Raw genomic sequence first — 23,926 nt, 5'->3', positions numbered from 1 at the left:
CTCGACTTTCCGATTTAAAAAATTAAAAAGCTCTTGCTCGTCCCAACATCAATCTCGATACACGTGTCGAACGATCGCCAGAAATCGTTAATTACAACAAAGAAGATCAGGCAAACAATCCTCGCTTCGTCATTTTCACAGCAAATCAACTATAATAAATGCACAGCAACGCGATTTAAATATTTCAAATATTTTATTTAACCAACAACGACACAATACTAAAATTAAATAATATGCTAAAAACATTAGATACAGTATATCAAATTTAATACATAGTATATTATATCAAAGTACATTTAATATAAATTACATTTATAATATAAATTTTATATTACAGTATATACATTTATATTAAATTTAATATACAGTATGCGTAATATACATTTGAAGACTGAAAAACATCCTCCAAATATATAGTTAAACTGAACTTTAACGCTATTTTCGAGACTTACAAATCAGACAAAATACCTTTGCTTCGAGCATTCTTGAAGCAGAAGCTACCGTATGTTTCCGTCTATTGTTAAGTTGCAAAAAATGGGAAAAAACAAAAATTTATTCAGTTTTATAAAAAGAAATAAAATATCGGATGATTTGATTGGAGAACGTGAGCAGTTTTTCAACTGAAGAAATATTTCGACGACAAAACTCCGTTGATGTCGAAATCACCTTTCCTCGGTAGTTTCTTAAAAACTTCTATCGATAGATCGTCGTTTCTTTGCCTAAACACAAAAAAATTTTAATTAAAGATAAATCTTTTTACCACTTGTTTAACATAAAAAAATTCTTTAATATTCAAAGCTTTAATATCGTCTTAACTTACTTCACGACCGTAAAATGTTTTTCGTATCTCTTGCAAAGAAATTTGGACAAATCCTCGAGAATAGGTTCGCGGTGAAGCGCGATAAATTGCTGTCGACAGATCTAAAATCACATGTAACACAGAATTGTTATAATATGAAACCTACATATATTTGCGATTTAAAATTGCACACGCACACGCACGCGTTCGTATGAATAATTCTTACTTTGTTCATGATATCCACCGTACACGGATGCGTCCAAAAGCAATCGTGCACAGACATGAACGTTATTCCCGCTTGTTCGCAGTGCAAGCTCGTCAACATCATGTGACTCGAATCCAGCGAGTGAATAAAATTCGGTGGAAAGGCGTTCTTCTGCTTTAAAGTATCCGGTTTCCTGCAAGAGTTTCAATTATTATTTTTGAACTTTTCTGTGAGCTATTATAATTAATATAATTCGTCTCTCTCCGCTGTGTTTGATTACTCACTTGATAGTCTTGGGGTTTTGACTAGTCGGCTTGGTACGTTTGGAATAGGGCTGCAGAACCGGGAGTCCCAGCGGCGTCACCCATTGAACGTACTGGTTGCACCTGGTCGAGATAACGCGAGCACAATCTGTGAACCAATCTTGAATTTCCTTCGCGCTCGTGAACATCGATCGCAAAGCTTGAAACGTCTTGTCGACGAGATACAGACTGCCGCTCCACGTATAGTTCTGATCAAAATTCTTCAGATCGCTCAATTGCCGGGCGATTTGAAGTTTCGCGCCAAATTTTGTCACGCCGTACACCGTAGTCATTACCGTTTGCTTGATGACCTTTCTGCTTATGTGTCCCTTCAAGACCCTGGCTATCTGAACACCGTTCTCCGCATCGATCTGTCTGTAATGATCGACTATACCGGCGACGACACTGTACACGTCCTGTGGCGTGTCTGAGGGATACAAGTTCACGCTCTCCGCGCCGATTTGATCTCTTCCGAGAGCGGCGTAATGCTGCAGCCCGTTGCAACTGCCGTCCTGATGTATCGGAAAGCTGGACATGTACTTCTCCACATCGGGCGATCGCAGCGCGTTGTCGATCTCTTTGCACGCGGCCAGAGTTTGCCACGGCTCGTCGGACTTCGTCCACCACATTTCGCCTGTCAACGGGTTCCTCGCGCTGTCCACAATAAGATCCAGAATTTCGTTTGCGAACTCGAGCCGCTTGTGCAACGGCTCACGTTTTTTCATTCCGGTTATGTTTATCGTGTGAAGCTTCAGCCAGTCCAATCCGTCCGGTCCCAGCGGCTTTTCTTCGGCAAACATCAGAATGGAACGACCCAAGTCCGACGTGAGATGCGTCAGATGGGGCGGCAACGGATACGCTCTACCTCTGAAGTCTATATTATGCGGCAGCCAGAACACTTTGCCTCTGAAATGATTAGCGATGGACAGTTTGTACAGACAGTCGCACCACAACGAGTACATCTCGTTTTTCTTGCGTCTGAGCTCGAGCGCAAGCTTCGACAATTTGTTTTTATCTTTCACCGTGTTGTTAGCCGTTAATTCGGCGAGAGACGGCAGCGCGGACGGTGGTTGAGGTACGTTCAGTTTCTCCGAGCCGCCGTTTCGGAAAATCTGAATCAGAATGTCCAGCATGGGTTCGTTGATCTTCCACGGAATCGAACCGAGTTGGTTCAGACAATCGAACGCCGGATACAATTGCACGTTCGATATGTTCTTCATCAAGTAAGACAGGGTCATGTAAGGATCACGAACGAACGACGTTTTCGAGAACAAGTAGCCGCCGGAATTTATGTTCGTCCAGGGACGCGGGGGAGACAACGTCGGCAGCAGAACTGTCTCGAAAGTTAACATTTCCGGATGCGATTCCTTGTAGAGTCTGTGCAGATGCGGATGCGGTTTAATTTCCTCTCTCAATATATTACCGGCCTTGGTTCTAAAGAGCAAATAAAACGCGGGTATCTGTCGCTCGGGCCCGTCTACTTTGAACACGTGTGGGATCTTAACGTCGTTCACAATAATATTGTACAGAAATTTGCCGACGTTCAGCGTAACGTTGCGAGGCCACTCCGGCACCATCATTTCCGAGTACATACCCTTCCTCTTAGCTTCCTGAATTAGCTGTTGCCACTTAATACGCCCGTTAACAGTTCTGTCAGCGGGATTCATTTGTAAATACCATTCCAAATACTTCTCGTAGATATGCAGATTGTTCTTCGTGATACCGGCCTTTTTCTTTCGCTGGAACTGGAATGTAAAAAATGTACCAGACACAATACCAACATCTCTAAGATTTAGAATGTTCGTTTTCGCAAACTTTTTCATAATTATAAAATCAAATTTTACAAAATACGTACATAATGCGTAAAATAATAAAAATGAATAAAATTTAAAAATATTGTACAATAAAAAAAATTGCAAATTCAAAGTAAAATGAGAAAATAAAACAAATATACAAAAGACAAAAACAGAGATTTTTCATTGTTTTCACTCACCTCATACTTTTTGTAAATATAGTTTCCCAGCTTGGTATAAAGATTCGGCATCGAAGAACTGTACGTGTCGGAGAATTGAGCCAATTGTCTTATCTCGCGCAAAATCGCGTTGATATACTCCTCTTTGGGCAGCACTCGCAGAAACGGATAAAGAAACTTCCATTCGGATTCCTGTCTGAACTCCTTCTGTTTCAGATAAAACAAGTTCTTCTCGAAAGCTTCGGTTACAGCCGATCTCCAATGTCTCTCCCATTCCGTAATTCGTTCGATCTAAACAATATTGAGAATTTTTTTTTGCGCGATTTCGAAGTTGCTTCAGAGTCGATCAGTTACTCTTACATTTTTTTTTTTTTTTTTTTTTTTTTTTTTTTTTCACGTAACTTACAGCATGTTTTCTAACGTCAGGATGTGAAGTGATAGGTGCGATGTTCGACACTTCCAGTTCGCACTGTTTCTCCATATCGATTTGTTTGCGCATCATGTCTCGCAGCTCATCCATCCTCACCACCGTTTTCGCCGGGCTCTGATAATTGCTGTCCGCTGTCAGATTTTTCAACAATCTGCACTTATACGCGGTGTCGATGTCCGTGTATTGCACGTGATATTCCGGATCCGTGACTCGGATAAACTGAAGAATCAAGTCGCGCTGCGTCGTGTTCATGTGCGATACGTCCATCATCTTGTTAACGGAAATACCTTTAGCGTTCATGTCAGTTAGTAATTCCGTCACACCCTCTGCAAAGACATAAATAAAATTGCAGAGAAAATTTCAACTTCCAGAAAAACTTAATCTTAGATATCAGATTTTTCCTCAAGATAAAAAAAAAAAAAATTTAAGAAATTTATTCACCCATTTGTTTCTCGCGGTTTTTCATTTTCGCGATCATCTCGAACATGAGAGCATACGTCTGCGGATTCGGTTGAACGGAATCCGTCTTCATCAATCTGTAGATGTGAAAAGCTTTCTCGAGATGAGCGTGGGAGACGTAGCTATCCAGAAGCAGATTGTACATCTCGGCTATAAGAACTTTACCGCGCTTAAGCTGAGCCTTCTTCTGCGTCAGTATGTTCAAGGCTTTGTGCGACATTCCTGACTGTATGTAGACGTCTATGTAAGCCAATAATTGAAACTTTAAATACCGATCGGAAATAAAATCCTCGAGCGTATCCTTCTCCATTGTGAAAGGGATTGCGACATGAGTACTTTGCACTTTGTTGTACCGAGATGTTTGAGTGCTGAAAATGTATTTTAGATGAAAATCCAAGATAACGCGTTTAACAATCTGATAAATTCACAGTTTTTTTAAGTATTTCAAAACAATTGAGTGACTTACAGCACGTTTTCGTGAGTTTCATTGTTACCGTCGTTGTCGATCTCCTGCAGTACATTCAGATACGTGGAGCCTTTGATCAAGGTAGTGCTGTCATTTAGGCCGGATTCTTTCAGTTCTTCCACAACGGCGGATTCATCATTCAAATATTCACTGGATTCTTTAAGCACATGGTCGAGCTCCTTTTTCTTAAATTACAAACACGGCTAAGTAGACTTTTAAAAAAATAGTAGAACTACCCTTTACAGATTTGATATAAAAAAAAAAAAACATATTATACCGAAACACATAATTACACTTACAATGTAAGCTGACTTTTTCTTTTGAGTTTTCTTACTACCTGGTTGCGTTACAACTGACTTTTTGCGAATATTAGCAATCTTGTGTAAATTATCCAATGTAACATCAGGTTGATCCGCCAAAATGGACATGTGAGCAGAGCTCAATTTGCGCACTGCCGCCTTTGTGTTGGTGGTTTCCTGATTTTTTACTAATAAAAAAGCAATGCAATAATTAAACGTTTCTTATTTTTACAAATATTATTAAAAAACAATTACATTTTAAATGATACAGAAATAATATAAATTACACAGAAATATATAAATAATAAAAACTCAGCTTGGTGATGTACCTTCTAATAACTCTGCATATTTCTTAGAACGACGTTTAACTTTTTTCTTCAATGAAACTTGCAATTCCACTGTATCCGTTGTGTAACGCCGAATAGATTTAATTGCTGCACGTACACAATACATTGTGTAATAAAACTTTAGAGAACAATTAAATTAAGGCATTGTCAGTTTCATTGATAAGTTATTCTAATTGAGCCCAGATTAAACTGATGGAATTACAAATACTACAAATATATATATATATATATATATATATATATATATATATATATATATATATATATATATATATATATATATATAAAAATAAAATAAATATTATTACATACAGATATTTTCAAAAAGATAATTTGCAGATTTCGCAATATAAAATTTTACTCGCACAAAACAATCGAACTTTAATTTATAATTTCTTATTTTTATGTCAATTAATACAAAACAAGTAGCGCAAGTTTGTGACGGTTCTGCTTTTCTTTTCTGCGCATTTCCTTTTCGAAAACTTTCGAACAAAATAATGCTCGCAACAAAAAATGAGAGAAGAAGAAAATACTAAGTTCTCGTAACGCAACGGTGTTGTCTAACGTTTTTTATAATTCTACAAACAATACGCACACGTGCTACTATACGTACACTCGAGGGGTTTGAGATGATGAAAATTGCAAAACGAGCAGACTCGTGTTGGATGTTGCGCGGTAGATGACACGACGCGTCGATTATGAATCGAGGCAGCTCGCATCCTCAACAAGATAAACATTTTATCAAGCAGTGAGAAACGACGAAAATTATCGGTCGCTGAAAATCCCGTCTACGGCACTACAATCCCGGTAACCATTTAACCTCATTCGCTTCACCAAACACTCTCTCGCAACATTACGATTTATTTCGTAAAAGCTACTCTCGGTAAGCAACTAACCTGTACATACAACTAGAGTTCCTTTAATAATCGGTCCCAACAATCACGTTGAAGGTAGGTAGGGTAGGTCACGTTACGTTAGGTTAGGTTAGGTTAGAGTTGCGCCATGTCCAAAGAAAAATAATCATATCCTGTTCTATAATCCGCAAAATCAAATAAGCGATCTGCATCGTACGTTACGCGGCGAGGAAAATAATTTCTTCTCTTCGGGATTTCTTTTGTTCTTAATAGAAGAAAAATATTTTAAAGAATAAATACATATTTTTAAACAAATATAAGTTTTGAAGTAAAAAAAAAATATTATGGATCGAGAGAACTGAGTGATCTAAGGAAATCAGAAAGAAGAAGAAAAGATAGTTAGAGAGAAAAAAAAGAGGAAAAATCGTGCCCAAAGAAATTGCACAGACGGTTGAAAGGCGCGTTTTAGTGACACCGCATAAAAAAAACTCTAATGAATAACATTGACGTTTTCCTTTTAGTTGTCAATATTTTTGTTTGTTGTCACTTTTTTCTATTTGACATTCTGGATTAATTTGGATTTTTTTATGGTAATATTTTTTATTTTAGAATCCTTTAGTTGGAAAAATCTTGGAAAAAGAATTGACGGAGATTTTTAATCCTTTGCACTCCGAATTTTATTTCAATTTCGTTTTACCAGCAGCTCCCAACGCTTTTAAGTATTTTATTTGAAAGTATTTTATTTTTTTTATTTTTTAATAACAATAAACCGGTTCGCTCGTAAGAGCGTCGGTAACGTGTGCACGACATCTATTTATTTGGACATGAAATAATGTCGAGTGGGACTCGACACAATGGAGCTCCTGAGATAAAAACTAATGTCGAGTCACACTCGACATAGGAGTGCAAAGGGTTAAAGCGCCAATCGTGGGAGGATGTTTTACATTATGATACAATAGATATAAAAAAAAAAAAAAAAAAAAAAAAAAAAAAAAAAAACAAGCGTTGTCTAAAAATTATTGATTCAAGTGTAATTAGCGAGACATTTAAAAATAAAAGAATACGTGCAATACATAATACAGATTAAAATTGTATCTATTTACAGTTCAAAACAACGTTTAGTGGTATGCGTAAAAAAAAATACGCTGAAATTCGCGTTGTGTAATAAAAAAATGAATTCCTTGCGTTGTGTGATAAAAAAAAAAAAAAAAAAGAATTTCTTGGTAAGTTAACGCTTTTGCACAACACGTTGTTGATAACGTTTGCGTTACGATAACGTTTATAGAATTATATGTATAATAAAAGTACAGCGCACATTGTCCGATGCTCGGTTAGAGAATGATAAAAAAAAAAAAAAGACACATGCGCAAAATCAGATGTATAATCTCTCATAGGTACATATGTTTTCGCCGCGTCTAATCGAACCTAGTATATTGCGTATTTTAAATTTTCTTTCTGCGTTAATTCATTCGCTTATTAAGTCGTGAAAAAGAAAAGTCGTGTTAGACATATATATATGTATATATATATATATATATATATATAAGAAAACATATCTAACGTATAATGTAGTATATGTTACGCAATGTTGTCGCAACATTGTTGCGCGGGAAAGCAGCGTCGATATGTCCCTTTTGCCGTAAAAAATTGCGACAATAATAAATTTCTTGCGCTTCTTTTTTTTCTGTCGCGTATTATCTTTTTTCCTCGTTATCCTGGAACCTTCAGAAAACTCAACTTTTTTTTTTTAGAAGAGCCTTCTTGCGACAACGCACAAGCGCATCAACGCGAGAAAAGGAGAATGGAGGTCATGCATCTTTCAGACGTTGACATTATATCTAACGCAAGCATAGCGGCAATTATCACACGCTCGGGGAAAGAAATTGACGTCAGACTAAATGAATCATTCATCCGTCGAGAGTGGAAAGTATTTTCCTCCTGCGACGTCGCTTTTTCCAAATCCCGTGGTTTCCGAAACAAGAAGATATATAGATTTCGTGGCTTATTTAATCATTTTTTGTAAAAATAAAGATACATACAAAACGCGTGATTAAAATGTACAACACACAATGCGCGAACTGTATATGCTCGAAACTAAGTGTCACTCGATTGCAATTTTTGCCATAATTACATCGTCCTTGTGAACGCGTGCAAAGTGAAACGGAAACAAAACAAAAAAAAAAAAACACAAAAAGCGAAGTTATTGTTGCTTGTAACATGAGCAGAGTGTTTAACGACCGAAGGCTCTCCTCCTCGCGATTCTACTTTTCCCTGTCACGGTCGCGGGAAATCGTCGGAGAGGTCGCGCAATTAAAAAATTACTTCCACTTGCATCGGTACAAAGCGAGCATTGAAATTAATTGTCAAGCTAATCGAAATGATCGATATAACATTCATTTACGTTGTGCGGTTTTATAAGGTTGAATAAATCTTGAAAAAAAAAAAAAGAGATGACGTAATTTATTTTTCCTTTCTCTCTCTCTCTCTCTTCTCTCTCACACACACACACACAGAAAATGAAGTGCTCGCACGCAAGTTTTCTATATATACAAGAGAATAAATAATATTCTATACCACTAATAATAATAATAATAATAATAATAATAATAATAATAATAATGTCTGTATCGCTAGGCTAAGCAAACAATTCCCCATGTACATGTGAATCAGCTCGCAGCGGTTTAAAGAGGGTTTTTCCGGATTCGAACTGTTTCCTCATTCGAGCAATAACCACCGTGGCGAACAAAGCTACGCCGCGGGAGACAAACGCGAGGAAGCGCGTGTGCAAGCACTGGAGGGAGACGTCCTTGATCAACGTTACTAGCGTAGAAACGTATAAAGGAAACCGTCGTCGTTGTCGCGGGCCTAGAACACCAGTTGACAGTCCGCTTGTAATGCCGGCCAACAAGGACACCGCCAGCGACACTATGTTGGGGCGAGTGGAGCCCGGAAGAACGAATTTCTTTGTCGCGCGGAAATCATCCGGAAAATTCTCGCACAGTTCCGAGTCTTCATCGACGACAGTTCTTCCGGAACACGCCAACGGCGTTGAGAAGCAAAACGGAGTCGGTACACAGCACTTTCGCAGCGTGCCCAATCGAGATGTTCACGAGAAGTTGTTCAGAGATTTCTTCGAGCTCGTGTTGCAGCAAGCGGTGTTCGAGGTATGCGTAAAAAGTCATTACGTTTGTCAATTGCGTTTGTTAAAAATATCGAAACCGCGAAGAGAGATGATTTGTAAAGAATATTTCAAATCGACGTATATTGACGGATTCTCTCATAGTGACATCAAAAATCGACACATATCGACAACAGTTTTATATACATTACATCCTCTTTATAATATCCCGTTTTTTTTCGACATAATCATTACATTTATAAGGAAATGTTAATTTAAGAGAATTCTCCATATCGATTATGATTTAAATCAATAAAGTCGAAACGTGTGAGATATTAAATTTAGTGACATTTACCGCATGACATCCCGCAACCAGTTCGAATTGCCTCACTCTCACTCACATCGATTTGAAGTATTGAAAAATATACAGAAGTTCTCGAAAAGTACGGGATACATACGCAAATTTATTGAAACTCTGAAGTAATAAAATGTATTAATTCACATAGTTGCGGAGAGAGAGAAACTACGAAGAAGAACTTTTTAGCTTAAGAAAGACTGTAAAATATGAAAAAAAAAAAAAATGAATTACAATATAATTAAAAATAGTATATACGCATATAATATTATAACGCAAATATGAACAAAAACTATTTTGTCGTGTGTCATTTTGCCCATATTGGTTTCGTAAGTCGTTACTCTCTTTCTTTTATCATATTTTCAGAGAACAATCATCTTCAGTTATTCTACGCAATATTATTTTTACGTGACCGGTGTTCGTTAATTTTTATTACGTGAAATTAAACATTTAATGGTCCCATTGAAATTAGTACTCACAACGATGCAATGTTATTAGCGTTCATTAATTTTTATTGCGTGAAATTAATGGTCCCATTAAAATTAGTGATTTGCAAAGATGCACACACTAACGCGGTCGTGTGCAAACTCCGACGAAATGTTTGTCGAAGTTTTTAGAGTGCAATTAATATTACTGACGCTTTATTTTTATTTTTTTTTTTTTTTCTACGTTTCCTACATTTCGTTTATTTATATTCTTATCTTTTTAATTTTATGTTGTGTTAACGTAACGTTTTTACGTTATCTGGTGTTTTGAATATCTACTCGTCGTCTTTTGTTGCATCATTCCGAGACGACTGTTGTATTTATTTCCGACCAAGCGGAATAATAAAGATCCAGTGAAAACGTTACATTCTGCAATTATGTTATAATTTGCACATTTCACCCGTTATATTCTGTTAGACACAGTACGGTTGTGATCAAGCGGTTGTTTCGGAATTAAACATTGTGCAATAATGCAACGCGAAAACAAAAATCTCAGATATTTAAAAAACCTAATTATATATATATGTATAATTTATATATATACTATATATATGTATATATATGTATTGTGATAAGCGTGAATTCAAAAGGTTTGCAGATATGAAAACTATACATAAAAACATATCTACAAAAAAATCCCTCGGATTTGTGCTATCGCTTATTATCATTATTATTAGTACGATAACGCGAATCCCCAATTCGCAATGCCGCCGCGAAACTCCGGGGCGGAGGAGGAGAGGGAAAAAAAACGGATTTCCTGATATCAGATTATTACCTGTTGTTCCGCGCGGATCGTCCAGTTAAATATTAAATAACACAGATATCGTTTCTAGTAGCGCAAACGATCGAGATGTTGAGAATATTCTGTGCGTGCGGCCGGCAAACGATTAGCGCGCAACGCATTTTTATGCTAATTTTGTATTTATGCTACGTCGCGCGCATTCAAACAGAAATTGCAGAATGACGATGTTTTAACGTCGTGGCAAAACGCCGTCTGTCAAGTACAATAGTGATGGTAGCCAAGTAATCGGTCACGGTAGTTAACAACAAATGACTTGGCGGTAATTAAACCATTATTGATCGTATTATCATATTTCTCGGCAAATTAGACGCAAATTACAGACAAGTGGCAAAGATACGCAATGCCAATGCGAAATTTATACGAGGAATATTAAACGAGAATTCTAATTACGATCGTTTTTTGAGGTAGAGATACATACACACGGTGTTTCCCACTGCGAGTAACCCGTTTGTCGCAAGCGGATTCTTTGAAGAATTTCAAATTGTTCTTTTTTTTTTGTTTTTTGATTCAAAAGAAAGCGATGGGATCTCGCTATCGAGAAAGATGCTAATTTCACACACTCTTGGTATTTTTTTTGTTTGTTTGTTTGTTTTAAATAAGAGAGAGAGAAATGACACTCTAAATAATTTCAATATGCGAAATATTAAAGGGGAAATAAAATATTACGAAATATCATTGAAAAAACGATCTTTGTTATCTTATCGTTGCAATTTGTTGGCACATATAAACTTCTTGGAAGTTTTAGGATTCGGGGAAGTCCTTATCGAATGTGCTTCTGATTATCTTCTAATAAAATTGCAAGAGACGATTGCACAGTTTATTCCGAATCATGTTTGATTCATACTTTTATCGTTATTTATTTTTTTTTTTTTGTCGTTGTAGTCTACTTCCGGAGAGAATCGAGTGGTCGAGTGGATCGATCCGCGCGATCTGCATTCCGTGATAGATCTTTCACTTCCGGCCGCCGAAGGCGTCACCCACGAAGAACTGCTGACCCTTACGCGCGATATCATCAAGTACAGCGTGAAGACGGGCCATCCGCACTTCGTCAATCAGCTGTTCTCAAGTTTGGACCCGTACGGATTGTTGGGCCAATGGCTGACCGACGCGCTCAATCCGTCCGTCTACACGTACGAGGTGTCGCCGGTGTTCACCCTGATGGAGGAGGACGTGTTGCGAGAGATGCGCGCCATCATCGGCTGGCAGGGTGGCGAGGGCCTCTTCTGTCCCGGCGGCTCCATGGCGAACGGATATGCCATCAACCTGGCGCGTCATTACAAGTGACTATTTATCTCTCAGTTATGCTCTGAAATAAAAATTAAATTTCAGAACAGTTCAGTTTTTATTTTATTAAACAAACTATTTATAGAATATTTCACTGTTTATTCGAGTAGTGTGTTAATCGATGTATGAAACAGGTTTCGATTTTTTCTATATTGTTTTCTTATTGTTGTAGAACTATATATAAAAATATACATACTGTTTTTTTTAACAGATATCCGAATCTGAAGCAGTCCGGACTTTCGCAAATGCCGCGGCTAGTGGTGTTCACGTCGGAGGACGCGCACTACTCCGTGAAGAAGCTCGCAGCTTTTCTGGGCATCGGCTACGACAACGTGTATCTCGCAAAAGTTGATTCCCGGGGCAAGATGATAGTCTCCGATCTGGAGGCTCAGATCGCCCGAGCCATTAAGGAAAACGCCGTGCCGTTAATGGTGTCCGCCACCGCGGGCACCACGGTAATGGGTGCGTTTGATCCTCTTCGTGAGATCGGTGACGTTTGCAGAAAATACGGACTGTGGTTCCACGTGGACGCCGCGTGGGGAGGCGGCGCTCTCATTTCCAGAAAGCATCGCGGTCTTCTGGACGGCATCGAACTCGCTGACTCCGTCACCTGGAATCCCCACAAGCTCCTCGCCGCGCCACAGCAGTGCTCCACTTTACTGCTTCGCCACGAAGGTCTCTATTTTATGTTTCTTCTGAATGGAAGACAAATACATATTTTGGCATACAACGTCAAACTTTTTATAAATTTTTATATGATAACAGTTTTCTATTTGTTTGACACATAGGTCTCCTGCAAAAGGCGCACGGATGTGGGGCGAGCTATCTCTTCCAGAACGACAAGTTTTACGACCCGTCGTTCGACTTTGGCGACCGACACATACAGTGCGGCCGTCGCGCCGACGTCGTCAAGTTCTGGTACATGTGGAAGGCGAAGGGTACGCGCGGTCTCGAGGCACACGTGGATCAGGTCTTCGCGCTGTCGCGTTATTTCGTCGATCTTATTAGGACGCGCGAGGGCTGGTGCCTGCTCGCCGAGCCGGAGTGCACCAACGTCTGCTTCCGTTATATCCCGCCGTCGAAGAGACACCTGACCAGTCCGGAACTCGAGCAGGCTCTGCATAAGGTTCGTAATATCGGATCCACGTCAGTCTGTGTCAAGTATTTTGTGATACAAAGAAAATTAAATTAAATAAAAAAATTAAATCTTTCCGTTTCGATTTCTGCTGCAGATCGCGCCGTTGATCAAAGAGCGCATGGTACGAGCCGGATCGATGTTGATAACGTATCAAACGCTGAGAGATATGCCGAACTTCTTCAGAATGGTGCTGCAAAATTCGGGACTGACAGAAGCCGACATGAAGTTCTTCGTCAAAGAGATAGAAAGGCTCGCCGCAGATCTCTGAACGGTTTAAATTATAGATGTTGTATATATATATAATTGTTTAACGATAAAAATGTGTATGTAAATGTTGTATTATTGTTATTATAATTATATGAAATAATAACAGGTTACAATAGAACCTTGTTAAACGACGGTCCGAAAGACTACATTATCACATTTATTTAATGCCAACACTAATTGTTCCTTCCACACAGTTTTTCATATTTTAAATATGACAGCTAGAAGAGGTAAACTTGATATGTTGCAGCACAATTATATCAATTTCTGCAACCTCGTCGTTTAACGAAGTCCGACCGTTACTCTTAAAAGCAAAACGATAATCAGTAACATTTTTCCCATTCAATTTCAGTTTATGTATATTACATTGATCACAATATCGTTGGTTACAAAGTATTGGTTATCACCAACGCAACGATACTATCAGTGAACTCTATACAGTATATACTGGAATGCTCATTTTTATGATAAATGATGCAAACAAATAGCCAGAAAAAAATATCATTTCCAATTTTACCTAATTGGCCATTTGTATATCTAATTGGTCATCTTTATCTAATACTTTATCTAATACTAATTTTTCTTTATCAAAAAAAACAAACCATTAGCCAATCAAAATTCATTAAAGAAAGAAGAAAGTGATATATGAGCGTTCTGCCCTTTTTTTCAATTGTAAAAAAAAAGTATTTTTTTTTCAATTGTAAAAAAAAGTATTTTTTTGCAATTGTAAAAAAAAGTATTTTTTTTTTCCGAGCATTGAAGCGATACAGGTACAAGTTCACCGACTATTACATATTTACAAATATATTCCACAAGTTTTTTTTTCTGGCAATGATTTACACATTTACACATAACAATTTTATAATTTCTTTATACAATTCAGTAACATATTAAAAGCAGTGACTCTCGGCGAGTTGTGTTGTTAATCGTAATAAAAATATTTTTACATTCGTAACACGATTAAAACCGTCAGACCAGCAGTCGGTCCTAACTTATGCACAGATTCTCTGAGTATCTTGTTTTTTCATTAACTCAATTTCTGGTAATTATTTTTTTTTTTTTTTTATCTTCGTTGCTAATGTGGAATTTAACTGTACTCCTTGAGAAATTTGATATGGAATTGCTTCAGCGCTTCGAGCATCGTTTTGATTTTTTCCTTTTGCGGTAATATCGTTGTTCGGAAATGATGTGTTCCAGGTTTCTGGCCGAAGCCCGAGCCCGGAATCACGCAAATTCCTGTGCTTTCTAGTAGTTTGAACGCATAGAACACATCCGGTTCTTGACCCTTCGCCCGTGCCGCCTCAATCGCTTTTGGCGGCAAGTCGAAACGCGGGAACACGTACATCGCGCCCATCGGCGGATTTGCCTGGAGAAAAAGCGTAAAAAAGTTTTATACACAATTTTCGCCAAAAAAAAAAAAAAACTATTCTGCGAAAGGATTAATTACCTTATATCCTGGAATACTATTAAGCGTATCGACGACAAGTTGCGATCTCTCCGCGAGGGAACGCAATGTCTCCTTCTTCTCTCTCTGAAACTGCTCGTACGACGGCTCGTTCGGCTGTGGCGGATTCACCACAACGTCCATCACAACCTGGCCGAGAACGGTAGGGCACAACATCGCGGAGATCGACTTGAGCAACACCTTCATCACTTCCGAATCCATATTGATGATTTCGGCGTAACCGCCGCGGATTCCGCACTCACCCATGTATCCTGAAGAAGACACATTTCCACATTGAAACAAATCGAGTAGTTGAACTCGTAAAACGCATCACAATTCTCAATGTTTTTTTTTTTTCGCACACCTTTCGAGATAGACATAAACGACGCGAGTTCCATTTTCGAGTAAGGCTCGCCCATTTCCGTCATAACTTTTTTGAAGGAATGGAACGCGCTGTCCTTGTCGTATATGTTATCCTGATAGACCTCGTCAGCGAGAAGGAACAAGTGATTCTTCTGAGCGAAGCGGATGACGTTCTCGATATTTTGACGCGTCAGAACTTGACCGGTCGGATTACCGGGATTGATTACCACTAGCACGCGGGGATTGCAGCAGTTTTTCATCTCGTTCAGCGCTCGCTCCAGTTCGCTGACTTCTAACGACCATTTATCGTCCTCGTTGAGATAATAACCGACCTGCGCGAGACCGAACTCCGCCAGAGTCGCCGAATAAAGAGGATATTGTGGAATTGGTATTAGTACGCCGGAGGGTTTGCCGTCTATTCTCTCGTTGAACAATTTCAGGAATGACTGGAAAAGAAAGAATGAAGATAAGACGACAAAGTGCAAAGAGATTTACGGCATTAAAAGATAAAATTAAAAATTCAAACATAAAAAATGTAATTAAATGTCGAGTAAATAGCAGATTTTAAATCTGCACACCTTGATGCCGTCGGACGCGCCGTTCGACAGGATAACGTTGTGATAGTCGCAAGGAATACCTCCGTCACGTTGCTGAATGTAATTCGCGACGTGTTTACGAATCACCTCGATACCTGCGGATTCCGAATACGAACCGACGCTGCCACCCTTGCAACCCTCAAGGACCGCGCGAGCGCGAGCCTTCGCGTCTTCCGGATAGCTCGGGTCGTTCAGTAATTGCGGCGAGACCGTCAAAGTCAAGACTTGCCGCAAGAAAGTGATGGGCTGCTGACCCATCGCGTGGGCATCGCCCACGTTCGCCTTAATGACCTCCTTGAAGGGTTTCTTGGCGCCCTGCAAGAGAGAAATCGAATTTTTATTGTTAAATAAATATACCCCCATGATTTATATACATAATTGCAGTTGAATATTACAAACGGATAAAATCACTTTATTTGACATCAAGTTAACATTCTAAAATCGCGTTTCCATCACATTTTTACGAAAACCACATTTTCACGCTATTAAATGTCTTTATTTTTTTCTTTTCTTTATCTTACTGGATATTTTCTTAGTAATTTAATTTTTTATCACAATTCTTCTACATAGATACAAGTTTTTGATATTTTCAAAATTTGATTTTCAAAAATACTAATTTCACCTACATAATTATATAGATTTTGAATAAACAAAAAAAAAGAAGCCTGAGTAATAGTTACGTTGTAATGAACGTAGAAGGATATTCTTTGACCGCATCAAATGATCATATTAAATACAATTCGCACCACGTGAATTGAGCATCAGTAACAAACGTTACGCAATTACGTGCAAATTACGTGTGAAGCTGACAGAATGAGAGAGATGCAAGTCGAGTGACAATATGGCAACTTATTCATCTGTGTTTTATTATTATTATTATTATTATTAAAGCACGCAATTGCGACGCGCGGCGAACATATATAACGCATCTCTTTCCCAGCAAACCGGATCTCAGCAATTTGCATAACAAGCATCAGACACCACTTCTATTGTTTTCAAAACGCATTTTCAAACATTCTCTCGTAAAAAAAAAACATTTTCCAAAAATATCTGCTGTCGATAAACTACTTATGAGAAAGTGACTGTCTCTTTAATCGGATTTTGAAACGTCCTGTATGTTCCCAAAAGAAAAAAAAAAGATTACTCAGAGATAACGCAGTGTGTGTCGTTATCTTTTCGAGCTCTCGTTGATATTGAAAAATTGATATCATAAACACGTGGCCGTTTTCAGTAATCTGTGCGCTCTGATATCTGTGTTCGATATATATTATATATTATTATATATTCTTGCATCAGGTCGTGTCGAGTGGCGATAAGAAATACCATATGTTCGGCTTATATTTCCTCTCTCTCGCGGGAAGTGAAAAAATAACAGAGACCACACAGTAATCGACGTTTCTCGCACTTCGCACACTGGAAGATAAATATCGTGTTACTGTGTGAAATTTATGAGTAATTGAGATGTTTGCGTCACGCGTGGACTATAGATGTTCAGGAAATCACGATTCAGCAATGTGTGTCTCGTAACACTGTAATATCTAAACAAAAACAAAAAAAAAAAAAACAAAAAAAAAAACAAAAAAAAGAAAACTAAGTATAAAGTAAATTAAAAAAAAGATTAAAGGTCGAACAAAACACAACCCGTGCTGTGTTAAAATTTATTGACGCAACGAGAACGAGTTTTGCATGTGTTTTAAATTTCAATCAATAGATTATAAAAATTACACATAATTATTAATTTTTAAGCAACATGACACGCAGCAGAGACATATCTGGTTTCAATTGTCTCGCTCGAACAATGCAAACCAACAGTCACGGCAGAATCTGTTAATCGTAATTATACAAATACACACGAACGATGCATTATCACGCACTCATAAATTCGCATTCGTTTTCTGTTAACAAGTCAACGATTGCATAATGTCGAATTTTACGACTCTATTTGCGAGAAAGACGAACTATTTAAAAAAAAAGAATGTATGCATTTTTGTTTTCACTCAAATTTGCCTTTTCAACTACATGCATGTTCACTTAAAACGTTCTTGAGAACAAACGAATTATCGTTTTTTTATTAAAAATTAAAATTTTGCAATATTTTATTACTACCAAATACATTTTATCATTATTGAGTGAAAATAATTTGTTTTCGAATATATATAAAAGAGTACGACTGATGCGAGACATAAATGTTTGATCGTTCTTTTTTTTTGTTTATTAAACGCGCATTAAATTTTTTACATCGGTTCTTTAATCGCGTCTTCTGTGTTTCAGACTCGACTCGACTCCGAATCTGAAAATATTTTAAACTCTCAAATCACATAAAACGCGGTTACGATCATTCATCAAAGAGAGGAAACCAATTTCCCCTTCTCCATCTTCTTTCTGACTCCCTACTTTCGATACCTTTGGTGGTTTCACCATGGCAACCTCGCGTGTACGTGTCACCAAACACATCCTTTTCTCCCCTCTTATCCGACCCGTTTTCATTCAGTTTTACTCTTGATCCACTTCATTTACTTATCCGCAACCGCACTATATAGGTACAGTTCACGCGATAGTCGCCTCGTACTTGTTCGTTCAAAAACCGAGATCTCTCTGATTCGTCAGATCTCCCCAACACAAAATCACCTTTTATGTATTGTGTCGTTAGCACCCATACTTTTCTTACCTTTTGCAGCTCCTTCTCGATTTCCAGCGCTCTGATTAGCAACGGACCGCGCACCGCGTACTCCATTTTACGCAAATTCACGAACACATTTTTCTCGGTGAGGACCTTGTTACAGGGCATGACGCCACCGCCGCCGCCGGCAACCGCTGCCGTGCTCGCCGCCATCCCGCGACACGGAATAACCGGCTGTAACAGCATCGGCGTGGACGACACCGTCGCCGCCGCCACCGCCGATTTATCAGATGTCCCTGCTGCTCGACCAATCAGCGTACCGTTGCCGTTACTGACACCCTGCCTGTTCGGCGCCGTCATCGTCCTCGTCGGCCAGCCGCCGACGATCACCGCGTTACGCAGACGTGTGTGCGACATGGTGGTAATTAATTGCTCTTCTACTATTCCGCTCGATTCTTTTGCTACTTTCTTTTTCCCTCGCACCTCTCAGTATTCAGCGATAACACGGTTCCCTTCTTATCACTTCTCGGTACGTTTTTTATAACAATTTTTCTCCCCCTCTATTTCTTCCTCCCTTCCAGTTATTTTGTATCACAGTAAAGAGACGGATTATCCTCGATTGTGCTTTCTACTCGCAATTCATTCTCAAACTGACAACTCAATTTGACTTTGTTCGAATCTTGATATTGCAATCGAATCGAGGTCGCACAAAGTTCGACGAGAGCGAGTCTCAGCCCAAATGTGAAATAATCACACACATACACACGTACCACACATTTATCCTCGGCTCGACAACCAGAGATTGACAGAGCAACCGCGACGAAGAGGGGTGAGTGCGGCAAAGGGAGTGTGTGTAAACGCGCACGTTAGAGTTTTGCGACGACGCAGCAGGGGAATTCGATCCAGACGAGATACGCCACCTGGAAGAGCGCGCCGTCGACGTTGGAGATGACCCGCGCGAATATACGAAATACTCCGAAGAAACGTGCTTGTCTCTTTTTCTTTCTCTCGTTATCCTGCAAGAAGAGACAAATCGATCAGTCGGGAGAGCGACAAAAAAAAAAAAAAAAAAAACCATTTGATAAATAACAATCGATAAATTTTTAAGTCGTCGCTCTCTGTTTCTTGATGAAATTTAAACGGAAGCGCGCATTTTCGCGCATATTTATATTTTTGCAATCTATTTTCGCTCAATGTAAGATCGTCATCAATCCCGAAGATGATCAAAAAAACTCGCGCTTGATGTGTGAGTCTGTTCGAAATATCGCGTTTTCAAATTTTCATTGCGATTCTCGCCATGTTCATACCCGCGAGCAATGCTGCCAACGACGCTGCGCGATCCCGAAGAGGAGCGGCGACTGCGTAAATATAAAATTTGCAGATTTCTACTTTATCATTTTCACAATAATTTGTTATGTAAAAGCATTGTACCCGTTTCTTACAATATAATGCAGAAACAATTGAGAAGTACTTCTGTGATGCAGAACAATTACGTACACGTACTTTAATAAGGAAGTTTAGTCGGAATGTGGATCGAGATTCTCTCACGCACATTTATTTACTTACTTAAATCAGTCAGAGTGTCGCAGAAGAGCGGAAGCTAAGAGCGAAAGTTTCGCGGAATGTTATCGCGTTTGTCGATGCTTCGATACGTCCCGAAAGCGCGCGCTTGCGCGTGTCCCATTTTTTCGGACTTGTAATTTTCTTTCACAAGTCACACGCGATTCGCCCCCCGGGGCGGATTGATCTTGAGGCGCAAACGATTGAAAAAAGAAAAAAACGCGCGAAAACAAATTTTGGCAAGCTTTTATCCGGACTTCGAAATATACGCCGTCTTGCGTTCCAATGTTCGAGTAAATAAATTATTATTAAACTCTTTTCATTATATCAACAACAAACACGACGGATGGGTTTTGCACATCCAGGCGATTACACTTTTTAAACGTCACTTTCACGTGTGACAACTAAAACTTTTTTCGAAAGAGTTTCCAATTAGCTCTGAAGAATTTCAAACGACGCTCATTATTCGCGAGAAGTTTATTGACTCTACAACACAGTGTTTCTTTCTGACAGAAAGATAAAAACCGCACGCTTGAACCAAATTTCCGAACAGTAGAACAATTCGCAAGAGTTTTTCGCGTTCCGCGGGTCTGAAAATTATTTATTGCTACGTTGGCAGTCGTGTTCGACACACAAATTTTGCACTCGCCTGCGCAGTTTAAGACTTATATTGCATTACGCAGGAATCCACTCGATGGAATGTGCGTGCGTGTGTGTTGCACGCACTGTGTGTGTGTGTGTTGAAAATATATACTCTCGGCTAGAAAATTTTCACGCGACGCGATCGCGAATACGAAACACGTACGTTTACTTCAAGCGCATATAAATATTATGTATATATATATTTATACGCGATCGAGATAAATTATCTAATGTCGCAGAGGTTGTGCGATTTCTGTATTATGAACTTTAAACATAACACACACACACACGCGCGCGCGCGCGAGAGAGAGAGAGAGAGAACAGACTCGCTCCATTTTTAATGTACAAAATGATACATTGACACGGAGATAAAGACAGCGATATTTTTTGCAACGAAATAACTATAACGCACGCGTCCTCGTACAAATCTTATCTTGCCGATTTAAAAAAGCTGAACATGTGTAATTTGCAAACAAGAACGCGCGCGCGCGCGCGCGCTCGCGAAATTTTTACACCGGCGAAATTACAAACCGATCCGTTGGCCAGATTGTTAAAACGCACACTTCGGTCTTTTCGAGAATCATCGATTTTTGTTCGTTCAATTACAGCGCTAAGGTGTTACATAAAACACCTTCCGCGTCGTCGAACGATGAAAATTTATTTGTCTATTGAATTACGCAGCGCGGATTTGTATACGAGCGCGTAAAGTAATCGGCTACACTCGCGCGACAATCGAAGGAAAGAAGAACTGATTGAGTTTTTAATTAAAAGGCGGATTATATGACTCACCTGTGCGTTTGTGTTCTCGACGAGACAGTTTTGCGCGTTGTTTTACTGTTGTTTCGCGAGATGCCGCACAGGATGCTTCTCTAAGAATGATATATTGTGATATTCCGCATCTTCTGTGTGTGTTTATCGTTCTGTGTTCATATTTTTAGTTTACGTACGTTACGTAAGCGCGCACCTGGACAAGCGGCTGGTACACACATTTTATCGTCCTTTTTTTTCGATCCGCAAGCGATGACGTATGGAATAGAAAAAAAAAAAAAAAAATAAGAAGAACGATTAAAAGAATTTTTTTATATCGAACAAAACCTTTACTGCTTTGTGACATAAGAGACTTTGTTATTTGTTTTGTAATTAAAACATTTTGTTACATTTTTTTTTTATACAGGAACAAGATTGTGTTTCAATATTTCTAATGCATCCGAACGTGCAGTGTGTGCGCGCATGTAGAAAGAAATGAGAACAAAAGTAACGCCGAAAAATAAACCAAGGTGTTTTCTTTTTTCTTTTTTTTTTATTGTTTAAAAATGTTTTTAATAACGGTAAATAAGAAATCTTTCTTATTAACAGAAAGCAATAAAGTATACGTGCACATGAAGAAATTATACCTAGCAAAAAATGAAAGAATCGAGAGCTATGTACGTGCGCGATTCGCCCGAAGTCTTTTGATCTTATTTATGATAAAATTGTCGGTAAAGCAGATCGAAATTTAAATTCTTTTTATTTTCACACATACACAGATTTACTCTGTTGCGCAATTTCGGTAATAAGTCTTAAAAATGCATCAAAAACTGTTGTCGTTTTGACAACAAAATAAATTGCGAGTTTTAGCACAGAAGTTCTTCAACAGAGTTTATCAGTGTTTATATTTTACATACACATGTATGTGTATTACACATACGTGTTATATATAACATATATGTAATATACATGTTATATATATATATATATATATATATATATATATATATAAATATGTGTGTGATATTCACACAAATTTTCCCAAGCTACGTTTCGGCGCGGTCGATTGCCGATATCGATCGGCAATCGGATCGTCAGAACTTACCGTCGCAGACACCTCAGGATGACATGAACGCGTGATTCTCAGACACGTTGTATCGATGAGGCATCAACGGAATTCCCCGTGTTGAACACGACGGCGGCGTCGCGACGCAAAAACACGTTCACTGTAACAACCTAACTCGCTACCAATCGTATGATTCTATTTTTGGACAAACACATATGTGTGATTCTTGTGTCGTGCCAAGTTTGCAAGTTGCGGAACGGTTCTCTCCGGATCTTCGCCGCGCCGGATTGGTATTGTTCGTTGTTAAAATTACAAATTCGTATATATATGAAAAATCAGTAGAAATTCACGCGCGCACACACGTTCATTATGAAAATCTGATCCCAATTTTCGTTGCAATTCAAAATAAATATATCTACGATTAAAGAGTAAAACGTACATACATATGTGCGCAATTTTTATAACATACAAGTGTGATTTAACGAATTACAACGGTTAATCAAAATTGTATTAGTATTGTAAATTAAAATATTAATATATACACAATAAAAAAAACCCAAAATATAGAAATTAGCCAATTCGAACCATTTCGCGGAAAATTAATTTTGAGTTTGTTCACTGCGTGAAACATTCCGCATTTGTTTCGCATTGTCTAATTCTTAGAATTGGATTTGAAGAATTTTCGTTGAAAACAAGAAGTCATCCCTCATTACATTAGTGTTTGTAAATAATAATAGTATTATATATATATTATTATTGTCTGTCCTTTAGAAAATAAAATTATTCTGTTCAAGAATGGTACGAAAAATTAACAATCGCTACGACGAACAATAAGATGTTTTGTCTCTGTCACACGGGTGTGTGTATGTGTCGCGTGTGACCGTGATACTCCCAGATGACAGCTAGATCGTGCGCTTCAAGTGCGAACAACAATTCGCAAGAATTTGGCAATGGGCGAGAAGTAAACAGCTGTGTTTGTTCGAATGTTGTCATTATTTGTAGGTCATTGGTACTTATTGTGCGATTGTAAATTTCTCGCACACCCCCGTCTCCCCACTAACTTAATTTTTCTAATTTTGTTTTACATCATCAACTTTTCTCTTTTTTTTTTTTTTTTTTTTTTTTCACGAATTGATTCATTGCTGCACGCTGTGTGTCATACAGCAAGTTCAAGAGCTATAAAGTAGAAAAAATGAAAGTAGTCAAAGTTGCACGAGTTGTTTTCGACTAGAGAAAAGTAAATCAAGTAAATTTAATAGAGCAGAGTTTGTATTTTCATTTGTATTTTATCTCATAAAATAAACACACA

At 38.4% G+C, this 23,926-nt stretch overlaps 3 protein-coding genes across 10 annotated transcripts; 1 reads left to right on the top strand and 2 right to left on the bottom strand.

Moving 5' to 3' along the window:
• Positions 1–372: 372 nt before the first annotated feature.
• LOC109859042 (DNA-directed RNA polymerase, mitochondrial) lies at positions 373–6,251 on the bottom strand. Of its 7 annotated transcripts, none has more exons than XM_020436887.1 (11): positions 6,176–6,251; positions 5,262–5,366; positions 4,933–5,120; positions 4,634–4,818; positions 4,150–4,535; positions 3,685–4,034; positions 3,300–3,569; positions 1,289–3,051; positions 1,026–1,197; positions 821–921; positions 373–719 (listed from the first exon to the last, which is right to left on the bottom strand). In XM_020436887.1, the coding sequence occupies exons 3-11, from the start codon at positions 5,059–5,061 to the stop codon at positions 617–619; spliced, it is 3,459 nt and encodes a 1,152-aa protein (XP_020292476.1). In that variant the 5' UTR covers positions 5,062–5,120; positions 5,262–5,366; positions 6,176–6,251; the 3' UTR covers positions 373–616. The 7 variants fall into 7 exon arrangements, with proteins under 7 accessions (XP_020292476.1, XP_020292475.1, XP_020292470.1 ...); XM_020436886.1 differs by having other exon boundaries at positions 5,262–5,397; positions 6,176–6,240; XM_020436881.1 differs by lacking the exon at positions 6,176–6,251 and adding an exon at positions 5,875–6,148.
• A 2,590-nt stretch (positions 6,252–8,841) lies between these two features.
• On the top strand, positions 8,842–14,051 carry LOC109859029 (cysteine sulfinic acid decarboxylase). Its single transcript, XM_020436860.1, has 5 exons — positions 8,842–9,297; positions 11,776–12,173; positions 12,389–12,852; positions 12,966–13,303; positions 13,410–14,051. The coding sequence occupies exons 1-5, from the start codon at positions 9,028–9,030 to the stop codon at positions 13,581–13,583; spliced, it is 1,644 nt and encodes a 547-aa protein (XP_020292449.1). The 5' UTR covers positions 8,842–9,027; the 3' UTR covers positions 13,584–14,051.
• A 547-nt stretch (positions 14,052–14,598) lies between these two features.
• On the bottom strand, positions 14,599–23,922 carry LOC109859028 (alanine aminotransferase 1). 2 transcript variants are annotated; one of them, XM_020436857.1, is made up of 7 exons: positions 22,657–23,922; positions 21,594–21,802; positions 18,651–19,618; positions 15,965–16,297; positions 15,388–15,832; positions 15,027–15,295; positions 14,599–14,945 (listed from the first exon to the last, which is right to left on the bottom strand). In XM_020436857.1, exons 3-7 carry the CDS (start codon positions 19,017–19,019, stop codon positions 14,667–14,669), a joined length of 1,695 nt encoding a protein of 564 aa, XP_020292446.1. In that variant the 5' UTR covers positions 19,020–19,618; positions 21,594–21,802; positions 22,657–23,922; the 3' UTR covers positions 14,599–14,666. The 2 variants fall into 2 exon arrangements, with proteins under 2 accessions (XP_020292446.1, XP_020292448.1); XM_020436859.1 differs by lacking the exons at positions 21,594–21,802; positions 22,657–23,922 and adding an exon at positions 20,169–20,259.
• Positions 23,923–23,926: the final 4 nt, after the last annotated feature.

This window comes from Pseudomyrmex gracilis, unplaced genomic scaffold (assembly GCF_002006095.1).
Source record: "Pseudomyrmex gracilis isolate BER0280 unplaced genomic scaffold, ASM200609v1 scaffold_235, whole genome shotgun sequence".
NCBI classification, from domain to species: Eukaryota; Metazoa; Arthropoda; class Insecta; order Hymenoptera; family Formicidae; genus Pseudomyrmex; species Pseudomyrmex gracilis.
This window is presented reverse-complemented; position numbering and strand designations above follow the sequence as displayed.